The sequence below is a fragment of the Xiphophorus couchianus genome, chromosome 6 (assembly GCF_001444195.1).
Source record: "Xiphophorus couchianus chromosome 6, X_couchianus-1.0, whole genome shotgun sequence".
Classification (NCBI taxonomy): domain Eukaryota; kingdom Metazoa; phylum Chordata; class Actinopteri; order Cyprinodontiformes; family Poeciliidae; genus Xiphophorus; species Xiphophorus couchianus.
In genome coordinates this window covers 22,303,656-22,318,894 of record NC_040233.1, presented here as the reverse complement: position 1 = coordinate 22,318,894, position 15,239 = coordinate 22,303,656, and the positions used below count along the sequence as shown (strand labels likewise).

The window sequence follows — 15,239 nt, the reverse complement described above, 5'->3', positions numbered from 1 at the left end:
GCGATAACCCGAATCCAGCCACGTGACTCGGCGGGTCAGCGCAATGGCGGCCAACAAAGACGGAGCCTGTGTGCGGGCGAAGGCGGGTCGCGGCTAATAAAGCTGGAGGAAAGAGGTCGGAAAGGAGCTCATGTGTTCAGGGTGTTGAGTGAAAACACCGGGACATTCCTGAGAGACACTCCCTCTGAGGACGAGCCGCGGATCCAGAGTTAACTAACTTACAACGGCCTCTGCTGTGGAGGCGGGAGGAGAAACCAAAAGTTATTATACTCATTAAAAGTAGCATGGTAGCACTTTATTTGAAGGGTTGTGAATAAGATTGACATGACATAATGTCATAAACATGACATAACACCTGTCATGAACATGAAGGAGTCTTCCTAAATGTTTATGACTGTTGTCATGAAGGGTCATTTGGTAGTGACACTTTTAATGAAAAGTTGCACTAAAAGTTTCATTAAAAGTCCATTAAAAGTGTAATTATTTACTGAATGACACTTAATGTTCATGTCAGCTGCTATATGGCAGTGTCATGTCAATCTTATGTGCACACCTTCAAATAAAGTGTTACCAGTAGCGCTAATTAAAAATATTTTTACTCAAGTAAAAAGTAAAAAGTGGCCATCCAAGAAATTACTCAGTTGAGTAATTTGGTAAAAAGTCTACTCAAGTACTGAGTAACTGATCAAATTATAAATCATTTAATACTTAAAAATTACATAATCAGATGGACCAAAATATAAAGTTAAGTGGAAATGTTGGTATATTAAAGACCAAGAGGATGATAATAAATATAAGTAACAAAAATAATAAAGATTATTTTTCCAAATAGGTTTCTTTCAATAAAAAACTGACAAAACTTTAAACACTGCAGCTGTGTCTGTGTCTGGTGAGTTTTTGATTAAAACAGGTTCGTTCTTCATAAAATAAAGTCAGGATCCAGAAAATTTACTCAAGTAAGAGAACTTCATAATAAAAGTTACTCAAATAAAAGTAACAAGTGGGTCTGTTAAGTGATTTTTCTGTTAAAAACAAGCTTGTTCTTTATTCAGTGAAATACTCAACAGTTGGTAGAGCATCCAGAAACTTTGCTCTAGTTCAAGTAAAAAGTACAGCATAGCAAAAGTACTCCAAGTAAAAAAAGTTACTGAAGAAAATGTAACTAGGGGCTACCCACCTCTGCTAGTTACATTTACTTCAGTAGCATTTTGGCAATGAAGTTACTCACAGTGGGTTCTTACTTTTAGGAGCATTTTTTACTAGTTTTTTACTTTTATTATGAACTATTTCCACTTTTACATGAGTAAGATCTTTGGATTCTCTACCTGTTGAATGAAAAACAAACATGTTTTAACCAAACATTCACCACACTCAGACACACACCTGCAGTTTTTTATTAAACTTTTGTTATTGAAAGAAACTGATTTGCAAAACTTTATTTTGCCTGATTCTGTTATGATTTATTGTCGTTTTCATCTTTAAAATACCAAAATGTCCACTTATATTCTGGTCCATCTGATTATTAAATTAAATGATTGATCAGTACTTGAGTAGACTTTTGCCCAAATACTTTTTTACTCTTACTTGAGTAATTTATTGGACAGCTACTTTTCACTTTTATTTGAGTAAAAATATGTTGAATTAGTGCTACTCTTGAGTACAATTTTTGACTACTTGTACGAATTATTTTCATTTTGATCTTTGAAATACCACATTTTCTACTTGACATAATGTTTAAATATGAAATTATTGAGTTTCCTTTTTACCAAATACTTTTTTTCTCTTACTTGAGTAATTTCTTGGACAGCTACATTTTCTTTTGAGTAAAAATATGATGAAGTAGTGCTACTCTTACTTGATTACAATCTTTTTTTGTACTCTACCCATCTCTGCTCTGCTCCACAAATCATTTAACAGGCCATCAGTGCACCAGTAGAGGACAGTAAGTGGAGATGCACATTTGGAAGATAATTTATTGCTTTTTAAAATCATAAAAGCAGAAGACAGATTATGAAGTCTCTTTAAAAAAGGAGAAGAATTTCCAGATGGTGCTCAGGCAGAGAGGATGACATTATGCCTCATGAATGTCAGCAAATCTGATTAAAAGCCATCATGCTGGCTTGAGGACAAATATATATATATATATATATATATATATATATATAAATAAATATAAAGAGAAAAACATGAGCCTTCTCCTTTCACACTCATCAATCATATAATCTTGTTTGTATATAGTCTTTTTATTCTCTCAGAGTGAGACAGAGATGAGATGAGCGTAATTAAAGTTTTTTTTTCTTTTTAATTAGATGCTGTTCTTTTCTGGGAAGCCTGTGGCGGCGCTGGGTGGAGCCTGAGTGGAGACAGGAGGCTTGTGGTCTGGCTGATGGAACCCGGCCGGCCCGGCGTAATGGAAACCGGGTGTTCACTCTGCACATAGACACGCACACTCACACTGAAGCTGGAGAGAAGCTGTGTACATACGCACATAAACCCGTGCAGACGTGACTCTTAGGTCACAACCCACTCAATACTAATATGTACCACATAACACTCTCATGCCGTGCTGTGCAAAAGTCTCGAGTCATTAGGCCTGTCGCAATAAGCAATAAATGAATTAATGGTGTTACAAACTAGCTCGATAATTTCCATTTGCATGACTGTTTTTTTTTTTTTTTTAGTCGCTCTCTTTCTACCAAAAACTGTATGACAAAAGTCTTCCGCATGGTGCATCAGTCTCAACTAGCCCCTTTTTAGAATGGCCTAGTCAAAGTCCAGACCTAAATCCAACAACATTGGTAACGTGAAAAAATGTGGGTTTCATATGTGCAATGTGAAAGGTTGATCAATGAATGGACTGAGTGCAAAAGTACACCACACTTTTCAGAAATTTACTGTCATTTTGTTAAAGACTTTCCACTTTTTCATTCATATATGAATGGAAAACCACAAAACAACCACAGAAAAATCCTACTAAAATACATTGCAGTTTGTGGTTACATGGCCAGAACTGTCACAACTCGTTTCACTGAATTTTTTAAAAAACCAACAATGAAAATCCTGTCAACGGAGTTTCAAATGTTAAATTGCCAGTTTTTTTGTGGGCTCTAGTGTCCCTTATATGATAGTAGGCTGACAGGAAACGGGGAAGGAAAGGGGGGAAGACATGCGGTAAATGTCGTCGGGTCCGGGAGTCGAACCCGCGACGGCCGCGTCGAGGACTCAAGGCCTCCAAATATGGGTCGCGCTAACTGCTACGCCACCACGGCACGCCCAGTTTTTTTTTATTAGATGTCACAACTACTGCATGATGTTGTCAAATTGTTCACATTTTATCTACTTTTATTATCTATTTTTGTTATTTCTGTATGTCTTGTCAAACAGATGTGTGTCTTCTGATGTGTGTTGCTGCCTTTCTCGGCCAGGTCATCCTTGTGAAAGAGGTTTTGATCTCAATGGGTTTTTGATCTGGTCTAATAATAAAAAATGATCCAGAAATGTGTAAAAGTACAAAGGGTATTAATTCTTATGCAAAGCATTGTATGCTGCCAATGTTAGAATCTAAAATTTAAGAGAAAATCTTAACATAGACATCAGTCTGCATGGAGGCCAAGAGACAGGAAAATACAGGAGTGACTTAAAACTTTTGCAAAGTTGTTTATACATGAATTCATGTAAACAGAGCAAAACTTTCTCAAACACAGCTCAACAAATACTGATAATGTGTTCATGTGCATGCACAAGCATGCATGCGTACATAAAACAAATAAAGACTGACACAGGGCAACCTGGATGAATGCACGCTCTGTCCCTGCCTGTCATTCACACAAAGATATGAGCATTGGAACAGATGCATGCAAACAGACAAACACTCTGTGGAGCACCCAAACACGCGCGCGTGCACGCCCACACGCCAACACAGTAATCACACACACACAAAAACACACACGCAAACAAACGCTATCTTTGTGGGGACTTTCCATTGACTTCCATTCATTTCTACAGCCTAAACCTTACCCTTACCCTTATCCTAACCCTAACCATTACATACCTAACCCTAACCAAAAGTAAATTCACACCTTAGTCCTAAATCTGACCCCTGACCCAAAAACAGCGTTTCCCCTTGTGGGGACCAGGCTTCGGTCCCCACAAGGAGCAGTGTGTCTCCACAACGTAGTATATGTCAGGAAAATGGTCCCCACAAGGTATTAGAAACAAACGCGCACACACACACAGCCGCAGCCTGACAGTGATGCAAACCCATATCCTGCCTCTGTTATAGGTTTTAACGCACCCACTCTCTTTCTCATACACACATTACGTCTTTCTGTATTCACAAGAACTTAGCGATATTTTTCATCCATTTCTATGGTTGAACCCAGAGCCGGATTTAGAGAAATGAGGATACCAGTTTGCTGTGCTGTGCACTTTTCTAATGCAAACAGATACAGTTACAAATTCAACTCTGCATCACCCGAACAACATTTCCAGAAGACTAAAGTCTCACCCAGATCTAGGGCACAGAAGTCAAACTCAAGGGCCAGGGGCCAAATCTGGCCTGCAGTAGCTTTTAATGTGGCCCTGTAGACTCCAAATTACTTCAACAAGTCCTTCCAGTTTTTCACAAATCTGTAAAATTCACACAAAATTTGATTTTATTACAAATGTTCTCAAAATTGGTCAAAAACATTGAGTTTAAGTGACTGCTGCCTCAGCCTTATGATGTCAAGTTATAGTGCATAATAAATATGGCGAGTAATAAAAGGTCACTTTTAACGTCTTACATTAGTGCCAATATGGTAAAAAATTTCTTACAAAGATTTCTAAACTGGCACCACAAAATATGTCATTTTCATTGCAAAAAACACTAAAACAATCATTAAATCCTGGAGGAAGAGCTATTTATGTATATTTTATCAATTAAATTGGTTTTGTCAATATATTTTGGCACAACCGGCCCTTTAAGAACATTCAGTTTTTTGATATGGCCCAAAATGATCTAGAGAAACTCATCCATGCTTTTATCTTTAGTCGCATTTATTACTGAAACAGTGTCTTCACAGGTCTGCCTAAAAAAAATCAATCCTAAAGCTGTAGCTGATCCAGAACGCTGCTGCTGGTGTTCTGACTAAAACCAGGAAGATAGAGACCATAACAGCAGTTTTAAAGTCCCTACACTGGCTCCCTGTAGCTCAGAGAATAGACTTTAAAATACTGTTGCTAGATTATAAATCACTGAACGGTTTAGCACCACAATACATTAAAGATCTACTGTTGTCATAGCAATCTTCCAGAACCTCTGAGGTCTTCTGGTTCTGCTCCGCATCCCCAGAACCAGAACCAAACATGGAGAAACAGCATTCAGCTTGAATACACCACAAATCTAGAACAAACTTCCAGAAAACTGCAAAACAGCCGAAACACTGTTCCTTTAAATCAAGGCTAATAACTCACCTGTTTAGTGGCTTTTGAAATATCATAAATGAAACTTCAATGAACATTTTGATGTGTAACGACGATATTTGACAAAATATAATGTTTCAATTGCTGACTGTGTTCTATGATTGTGAATTTTTTGTTTAATCAATCAAGATTAACTTGATTGATTAATGTCACTAGCAGATTTTTTCCACTTAAGACATCTTCCCCGTTTTACATGAAACCAGTCTGCCAGTGGAGCTAATACTTTTTAAAAAATCTACATTTATTAGTTATTGTCTCAAAACAAGCTTAATTATCTTGCTGAAAAGTTACTTTAATGTATTGTTGCCTTATTGTTTTTCAAACGTTCAAGATATTTGCGCTAGAAACTAGACCTAAATACTTGGGAGGTTTTATTGATCTCAGGACGTTGCATTGACTTCCATTCATTTTAGTTACTGGATTTATACCCAACTCAAACACTAACTGGACCCATTACCAACATATTCCTAACGCTAACCGTAACCACAACTTAACTCGCACCACACCTCTGAACTTAATTAGTAGAGCTCAGTACAACTGAAAAAAAGTCAGAGGAAAATTCCCACACTTTGTTGGTCTTTTTGGTTCTCTATATGTAGCATGTACAAACACACGCACAGAAACAAGAACAAGGTCAGGAAATGCAGAAAACAGATCTCAGGCATCCACTGACAGCGAGGTCAGGCTTGCCTTTTCCATAAGACACTGATGTCATTTTTCCACAAAGCTGCTTCAAATCCCATGTGTTGAAGCTCTGCTCCTGTTGGCACGCAGCAGGTTGTTCTCCCACTGGACTGTGAGGACGAACAACCAAGGCGAAGGCGATTTTATTCCCGAATCTACAGCGCTCTGACTCTCCGCTGGCATCCCTCCAAGCGCATGTAAAATGCATGGAAAACACTGACAGCGCATACGTTTCACTCAGCCAGCCTGTGTTTTTCACTCTGAACTCAGCTTCCTTTAAGAAATACTGCAGGTTTTTCATCAAACCAGTGTCATTTCTGGTTCCCACAGTGATGGACGGTGGACACCAGTAGGTCAAAGTTGGACAGGAACGGGTCAATCACTATGAGCAGGGCACCATCTAGTGTTGCATACAGAGTATGGGACAAGCGCCGAGATTTCTACTGATTTTTTTCCCTCCAGGCTTTATTATTCTCAAAATAAAAACAGTTTTGCTGAAGGTGCAGAATGTGACCTGAGATGGCTGAGTGATAGAACCTTTAATACAAACCAAAGGCTGAGTCAAAATGCATATGTTAATTTATTCAATACGACTAAGCAAGTTGTTTCCTTTCCAGTCATGCTCAGTCAGGTAAATGTATCACAGGTTGACTCCACTCAAGTTGTAAACAGGCCTGTCGCAAGAAGCAATAAATCAAATAATCACATGATAAATTAAAACGAGCTCAATAATTTTTGCTATTTGTTTAATTTATCATTTCTCTCTCATCAAAAACTGGATGGCAAAAGTCTTCAGTTTGGCGCTTTGGTCTCAACTAGCCCTTTTTTGAAGGACAATTTTGTTTACAGAGTCTTCATAATTATTTTTCTTTGTTGTTTTTATTTATTTATTATGTCTTTAAAATTACTTACAGTTAGAATTTAAAGTTTATTGATCTTTGAGAATAAAATGTTCTGGTATTATTATGCCATTAGCTTTATAGTACTTAAAAATGGCCTCCAAACAACAATATTGTTTATCACAATAACTTCTGGGAGAAATTATCGTTCAGCAAAATTTGTTATTGTGACAGGCCTAGTGATCACTTGGGATTTGTTTTCATTGTGAATAAATAATATAGTAGTTTTAGTTTTTGTGTAGAAAATAACAGGAAACTGAATTAAATATACTTTTAAAAAAAGGGCAATATAAAAATATTTTCTCTCTCTCCAACAGAAATGTTCAAAACAAACATTAGTTAACTAATTATTATTAGTTGTTTGTTTTGAACAATGTTTTGTATTTACTGTTTGCATTTATATAGTTAAGTCATTTTAAGCTTGTTTGATTAGCAGTTAAGTCATGTACAGCATGTTGATACTATCAGGATGACGGTTATTGCTAGCATGTTGACTAACGCAAAATTACTCCATTCAGTATGCTAACATTAGTGTATAACGTAAAATTACCCCAAATCCTAAGGGTACCTTAATCAGGGGCGCCCAAAGTTGTTCCTCAAGGGCCGGCATCCTGCATGTTTTAGTTCTCTCCCTGGTAATAGTAACAACCTTCTCAGCATTTCAGTGTTCTTCTTACGGGTTCTGATGAGACATAATTTGATCCAGGTGTGTCAAACCACGGAGCGGACTAAAACATGCAGGATGCCAGCCCTCAAGGACCGACTTTGGGCACCACAGGCATGTAGGGTATCACCAGTATGTTGATTTAAATCAGTGCTTCTCAATTCCAGTCCTCAGGCCCCCCTGCTCTGCATGTTTTAGATGTGCCTCTATTCCAGAACAGCTGATTCAAATGATTGCATGACCATAGCACAAGTGCTGCAAAAACCTGTTGATCACCCATAGATTCAATCCAGGTGTGTAGCAGAAGGGAAACACCTAAAACATGCAGGGCAGGGGGGCCTGAGGACCGGAATTGAGAAACGCTGATTTAAATAGACCTACTCCATTCAGTATGATAAACATAGCTAATAAAAGGAAAATTTGCTAAAATGCTTATCTTAGGTACAAAGCTAATGTTAGCATGAGAGCAATCACTAGCAAGCAGAGTGAATAGCATGTTGACACTAGCAGTAGGATGCGGGTCATCAGCAACATGTTGACCAACAAAAAATTACTCCATTCAGTGTGCTAACATTAGCGTACAAACAAAAATTATCCAAAATGCTATGGCTAGCTTAAATCTGTCAGTAGCACATGTGCTATCACCACTATGTTGATTTACATTGACTTAATCCCTTCATTGTGATAAACATAGCTAATAAAATATGTAAATGCTTATTTTAGGTACAAGGCTAATAGCATAAGGGCTATCACTAGCATGTAGAGCGAATTGCTGGGTTGCAGATGACGTAGTACCGACGTCACGCAATGCAGATGGGGGTCAAAAAGTAAACGCCCCCAGTTTAGAATTTCTACCAAGCCCATCAGCGAACATAAGGACAAGACGTGAACGATGACGTCGATTTTCTGCGCCGTTTTAGAATTGTAGTCTGCCTGTAGTTTTGGCAACGGCAGCCGAGGATGTGAACGAATCCGTTCAATTCGTGTTGGCCGCGCTTCGAAATGCTGAATTGACTTTAAAAGCCATTTCGTTCAGCTTGGCCGTGGAGAATTGCGCAGCGCAGACAATTTCCGACAATCTTCGTAACGTCGAACTGGCGCATTGCATACGTCACGGGCAAACGTTAGCCCAGCCGTACGTTAAAGAAACCGTTGTAAAAGTTATATTGCTTCCACAAAAAGACAACATTAAAACACAGCAAATGGTGTTTATTGTCAAAGTGTAGGAGTAGGACAATGTTATATGTGCATGATTTCAATATTGTGAACTCTAGTTGTGCAACAAACTAAGCTACAGTATATACAGACACCGATCATTATCTGTGGATAGCCCCGGATGACAGTCATACTGTATAACAGTAAATCTAGTTGGCCGGTTCTGCTTGGACAGGACAGTCTTTGAGGACGGTCCGTCAGGAGTCCAAGACTTTGGTTTCATCTGCGTCTTACTTTTACAGTGTAATATCAATCAATACAACTAAACACATCCATTTAAAAACATCCACATGAATATACTCAATGCAACAAATGTTATGCAGAAAATTATTTTCTCCCCCATTCCCTCTTTCTATCTTTCTTTCTTGGACTCTGTTTTTATCTCCATAAAATCCATAAAAGGTTAAACGAACATTTAAATGTTTATTTTATTAAAAAGAAAAGAAAAAAACGTTATGAGAACCCCTCCGGTCTAGATAGCGACGATGCTTTGTGAAAAATATATGTATAGTATAGTGAACTAAACATTTACATGACTTTACAGGTGGGAAGGACATAACTCTTTAGAATTATAATAATAATCATAATAATAATAATACAGCCTCACAGTCTTTATGAACATGCTCTGCTCTCCTGTTCTGCACTCCCATCACCGTCCTCGTGCTTGTGTCAATGTGTGTAAGTGGGATTAAAGTGTTAGCAGGTCAGTCCATTGGCATCTCAATTAATTACAATATAATCAAAAAGGTAATTTATATGTCAGCAATTCAATAAAAAAAATGTTAACAAACATTTTTCAAAGGCTATAACCTGAAATTCTCATAAAATTACGTAAGACGTTTAATACAGAAATGTTATGAAAGTTTAGTGGAAGGAAAAAGTCTGATACTAGACAATGTAAAAACGCAGGAAACAGGCAACACCTGATGCATGTTACATATTTGGCTATTTCTGAATCAGGCCCAAAATTCCTCTTTAAAGGAAAGTAAAATTTGCGTCTTCGAGGTCATAGAAGAGGTTAAATGAGGTCCAGTGTAAAGTTTTCACAGTCGGTGATGATGATTTGAGGTGCATCTACTTATGTTGGTCCTCTGTGTTTCATCAAGTGTATTGTCAGAGTAGATGTTTGCCTGGAAACATTTAGAGCAATGAAAGCTTCCTTTTGCTAACAAACTATGGAAATGCTGATTTTATTTTTCTGCCCTCACTTCCAAAGACACCAAAAGCTTATTCAATCACCAAAGTGATCCTGATACTACGAATCTATGGAGTACTGTTAATTTTTTCCACTAAAGTTTTTCCTTACACTTAACTTTCCATCACTATGCTTGGACATGGCACATTCAGCTTTTTTTTTTTTGTGGTTTTGTGGGTGTGACTGATGGATAACTCTAAAGTTAGCAGCTACGTAAAATAACGATCTGTTAAAAATCTTATAAAAATAGTTTTGTGTTCATTTTAATCCTTAAAATTAACAGAAATATTACTTTGTGTGAACTGAAGGGCTGAAATGATTAATCGGGTTAATCGTGATTAATCAATTCATCAAATAATCATCAACTAAATTAGTAATCCATTAATCATCAACTGGAATATGAGGACTAAGAGAAAAGGTCATTTGCTGACAGTCATAGGATTAAGTAAGCTACACTGTAGAAAAATACAAACTCTTGATTGCATTTTAAGCAAATTTAAATCATTTAAAAATTTTATGAAATTAATTGTATTTTTAATACTGCATAAAAAAGGCTTAACTGCAGAATCTGATTTTTTTAATCCAATCGTAAGAATTTGTAATTATTAATAGTCAGAAGAATAAGAACAACTAAAATAATCATTAGGCCTAATGTAATACTTTTTTTTAATACATCAGATTCAGTTCTATAGTTTTTACTATTTGTGGTGTGAAACTTTTTTCTGTAAAAAAATCCTTTTAAAACACGGTTTGTGTAATTAAAATCTGTTTTGGCTACAGTCCTCTAAATCAAGAATATCAAAAAAAATCATTTTGGGTCACATTGAGATCATAAATGCCGGTTATGATAGAAAGTATTAATAAAACTGCATACTGACAAACTTAAAATATTATATCTTTCTCTGCTTTTCATTTGTGCTTTTTAAGATAAAATAAAATTAACACACATTTTCTCAAATATTTAGTGATTTCTTTTGACTGATGAAGTAATATTTATCTTAAAATTTTCATTATGTGGCCCTCTAAACTCATGAGTCTTGAGTTTGGGGAGCCACAAAAATAGCTTTGGCGGGCCGGATTTGGCCCACAGGCCTCGAGTTTGGCACCTGTGCTCTAAAATAACAGAAATTAACATTTGAAAATATTCTGTGTAATGAATTGTTTTTTTTAAACATGGAGTATAAAGGCCATATTGAGAAAAAGACAAAAAAATAAAATTACAAGAATAAAGTTGAAATAATACGAGAATAAAGTAATTATATTTTGAGAATAAAGTCAATATTATGAGAATAAATTCATAATATTATTGACTTTATTCTCGTAATTTTCTTAGAATGGCCCTCATCCTCTGTTGTACGTTTTGGATTATATGTCTGAAATACAATTACCTTATTGATTATATTCCTATTTATTGAGATGCCCCTGTATGTCAGTGTGCGTGTGCGTGTGTGTGTGTGTGTGTGTGTGTGTGTTCGGATCGCTCAGCAGTCCCCAGAGTTGTGCGAGTGTGGCCCGGTCTCCAGTTTCCAGTCTCTCTGGTCAGCAGCCACCGCCTGGGCGTGCTGGGAGGTGGCAGGCGACAGTGACATCTGTCTGCGTGGGTTGGCGCTGTGCATCGTGTTCCAGTGGCGCTTCAGGTCCGACGCCTTGATGAACGCCTTGTCGCACGAGCCGCAGTTGAAGGGCCGCTCGCCCCGGTGCTGCCGCTCGTGGTCCTTCAGGTGAGACTTGTGCTTGAAGGCCTTTTCGCACATCTGGCAGGCAAAGGGCCGCTCGTTGCTGTGCACGCGCTCGTGCCGCTTCAGGTCGGGCCCCCGGATGAAGGCCTTGCCGCAGACGACGCAGCGGTGCGGCTTGAAGCCCGAGTGGATCTTCAGGTGCTCCTTGAGGTGCGCGGCGGTGGTGAAGGCTTTGGGGCAGTGCTCACAGCCGTACGGGCGGTTGGCGGTGAGCAGCCGCTCCTTCTTGGTGTTGTGGTCGAGCGGCTTGGCGCCGGCGCTCTGGCAGGAGTTGTGGTCGCGGTGGCCGTAGAGGAGGTACTCCAGCTTCATGTCGGCGGCAGAGGTCGACGACCCCCAGCCGTGGGCGTGCGGATCCTTCCCCAGCCCCGTGTTGTAGCTGTGCGGCTGTGAGACGTGGGAGCCGCCAGGGCCGATGGCGTCCATCCCCTGGTCGTAGAAGCTGTTCTTCCTCACTTCCTCCATGGCGAGCTCTTTCAAGATGGCGTCCTGCGCCCGCATGCCGTGGTCGTCCGGCGCCTGGTTCTCGCGGGTCTTCATGTTGGTCAGCTCCCGCTTCTGGGTGCAAAGGTTGTCCAGGAAGTTGATGCCGAGGATCTGTCCGGACGACATCATCATGTTGATGTCCTTCTTCCGCACCGCCAGCCGCGCCGTGTACATGTAGTTGAGCACTTCCTCGAAGATGTCGGAGCGGATGAAGTCGAGCTCCACGATGGAGTTGTCCTCGTCGCTCTGCTTCTTGAAGAGCTTCTTGAAGTAGTTGCTGCAGGCGGCGAGGACGCAGCGGTGCGCCCGGAACTCGATGTTCTCCACCACCACCACCACGTCGCAGTGCTCACCCTCCATGCGCTGCTGGTTCAGCATCTTCAGGAAGGTGGCTTTGTGGTCGTAGTCAATGTATCTCAGCAAATCAGACATGGTGCAGGTCAAACTGGAGCAACCTGCAGGCGACAGAGACGCAGGTCACAAACGTCTTAAAGGGGCGGTACTAAACCTGTCACCATAACAAATGTCGCTGGATGGTAAATAGTCCCAGTAATTATTGCGATAAACGATAATATTGTTGTCTTTAGATGATTTTCAATGGCATAATAGTGCAAGAACACATTCTCAAAGATCAATAAACTATAAATTATAATTAAATGAAAGAATCAAGGCAACACTCAAGGTATGTTTTATAACATGATGTAAACGCAAAAAAGTTGATTTTACAAAATACATACTGCTACTTTAATGACAACTAATGATAATCTTAGTAATCGATTATACCGATAATTAACCGATTAATTGGATGGAAATATTGGCACATTCTGCAGACTTTTTTTATTTAATCACTTAAGCCTATTTTTGAAAATATCAAAAATGCATTAAAAGATGCAAGTATACAAACATTTTTAAACAGTTGACTAAAATACAATAACATTTGTCATGTCATGCTAACAGCTCAATTTCTGACACAATACTCCACAGTAATACAAAGTAAATTAAATGCACTGCTAATCCACCTCCTTTGCCTTTGTCACTTCTCTTTAAATCTGTTTCACCGTATGGACAGAAACCCGGGTAGAGAGACGTTGTGATGTTGTAATAAAAATTCCATTTTTGTTTATAGCCATCATAATGTTCTGACCACCATATGTTAGCTTTAGCATCTCAAATGCTAAAATATAAATCCAGTACATAATAAACAGTGAGAAAACCTCCCATCTTACAGAAAAAAACATATTGTTAGTATTCAAGGAGTGAATGTATAGTTCATGTAATACATTAACTAACAAAACTGCATCAAAGTATTCATTTGAGATGAAAAATTAAGAAGTAAAATTCATAAAGAAGCTTAAAAATGTGCAATAAGTTCCTTGGTGGAGGATGTAATCTCAAATCCAGCAGGAAATGAAGTAATTAAAAAAAACACTCCAATGTTTATCTTTTATTTAATCAAAAGATAATTTGCGGTTGCTGTTTTATTTGTTTATAAACAACACATGGATAAAGTTCTTAGTTTTTATGACTATAAGTTGAAATTTAGTTGAGACATCCGACTTTAGAAAATCAGAAATTAAATCTCAGTCAGGAAATGTCAGATCGGTGCATCTTTAACACAAAACAGAGAAATCACTGACAATAAATAGTTTGGACTCAGCTGATGTGATCCCGAGTTTTCCTTTTCCTACGTCATTTCCTGTATTCTACTTAGGTTGATGTTTTTATGCTGTTTGGTGAAGAAACCCGCTTAAAATCAGCAGAAAATAATACTTTTAATGTAATACATGAACATTGCGAACCTTTTTATGTGTGTTTAGGTGTGGAAATGGTGCTACGACGTGATTAGAAACTAAAGACGTGCTTTAATTTCCACACCAGATCAGGGCTGCATGCAACAGCAGAGGGGTGGAGCTCTACTCGCATGCCTCTTAATTGTAATACAAACAAACTGAGAAGCAACATTTGATGAAACATGCAACTAAAAGTGCTTTTATTTACAAATAAGACGCGAAGAAGAAAAATAAGTGGCTAAATCAATCATGCAAAAAGCCTCTGAAAAGGAGAAAATACGACAGGCCCCAACAGCGAGCTGAGCCTTGGTTAAGCTAATCAAAATAAAAAATAAAAACACAAATAGAAACAAACACACGCACTGTTCCGCGGGCCACCAGCGCATTTCCGCGCCAGTGTTTGCGTGACAAGCAACGGTGCGTGCAGGAAAGGAACAACCTTAGCGAGAGTATTTCACATTTCACTGCGCCCAGCCATCTTGGCCAGCCAACCAGCCTCGGTTAGTGTTTCTGCAGCCCGACAGGCAGCGCTCCGACAGCGGCGACACCGCGGGGCACGTACCGCTACAAACCGGGCGGCGGCGCGGCCGATCCGCGGCGCTCCGACACGACAGAGAGAGGAGAATAAAAAACGCCAATACCCAAAGTCTGGACGATCCCTGTGTTGTCACGCAAGACAGTCGACGACGATCCAGATCCAGAGTTGTCGTTTTTCCTCTTCCTCCTCTTGTTGTGACTGTGCGGCTCCGCAGGAAACGGAGCATCGTTCTACTGCCACCTAACGCTCCGGAGAGGGTACTGCACCCACAAGATCGTCTATATGTGGACAGATGAATCACTCTGATTTAGAAAAAAATACAGCGCCTGCAAAACTGTTCATACCGCTTGAATTTCTTTTATATTTACCAAGTTACAGCCATGGCAGATTTTATTATTTATGCGATAATCCAACAAAAATAAACACAGTTATGAAGTGGAAGCAGAGACGGTTCAAAAGAATGAAACAAAACAATTCCAGTTTATTTAATCACTGACTACATGTTAAACAATATTACATGTTAAAAACAAAGCGACTGTTGTTTTGTATGCAAGTTTTCAAGTCAC

The 15,239-nt window shown here is 38.9% G+C and overlaps 1 protein-coding gene across 2 annotated transcripts; it reads right to left on the bottom strand.

The window, feature by feature from the left end:
- Window positions 1–8,898: 8,898 nt before the first annotated feature.
- Window positions 8,899–14,914, bottom strand: LOC114146762 (zinc finger and BTB domain-containing protein 14-like). Of its 2 annotated transcripts, none has more exons than XM_028021093.1 (2): window positions 14,698–14,914; window positions 8,899–12,800 (listed from the first exon to the last, which is right to left on the bottom strand). In XM_028021093.1, exons 1-2 carry the CDS (start codon window positions 14,897–14,899, stop codon window positions 11,602–11,604), a joined length of 1,401 nt encoding a protein of 466 aa, XP_027876894.1. In that variant the 5' UTR covers window positions 14,900–14,914; the 3' UTR covers window positions 8,899–11,601. The 2 variants fall into 2 exon arrangements, with proteins under 2 accessions (XP_027876894.1, XP_027876895.1); XM_028021094.1 differs by having other exon boundaries at window positions 14,777–14,882.
- Between the last annotated feature and the right edge of the window lie 325 nt (window positions 14,915–15,239).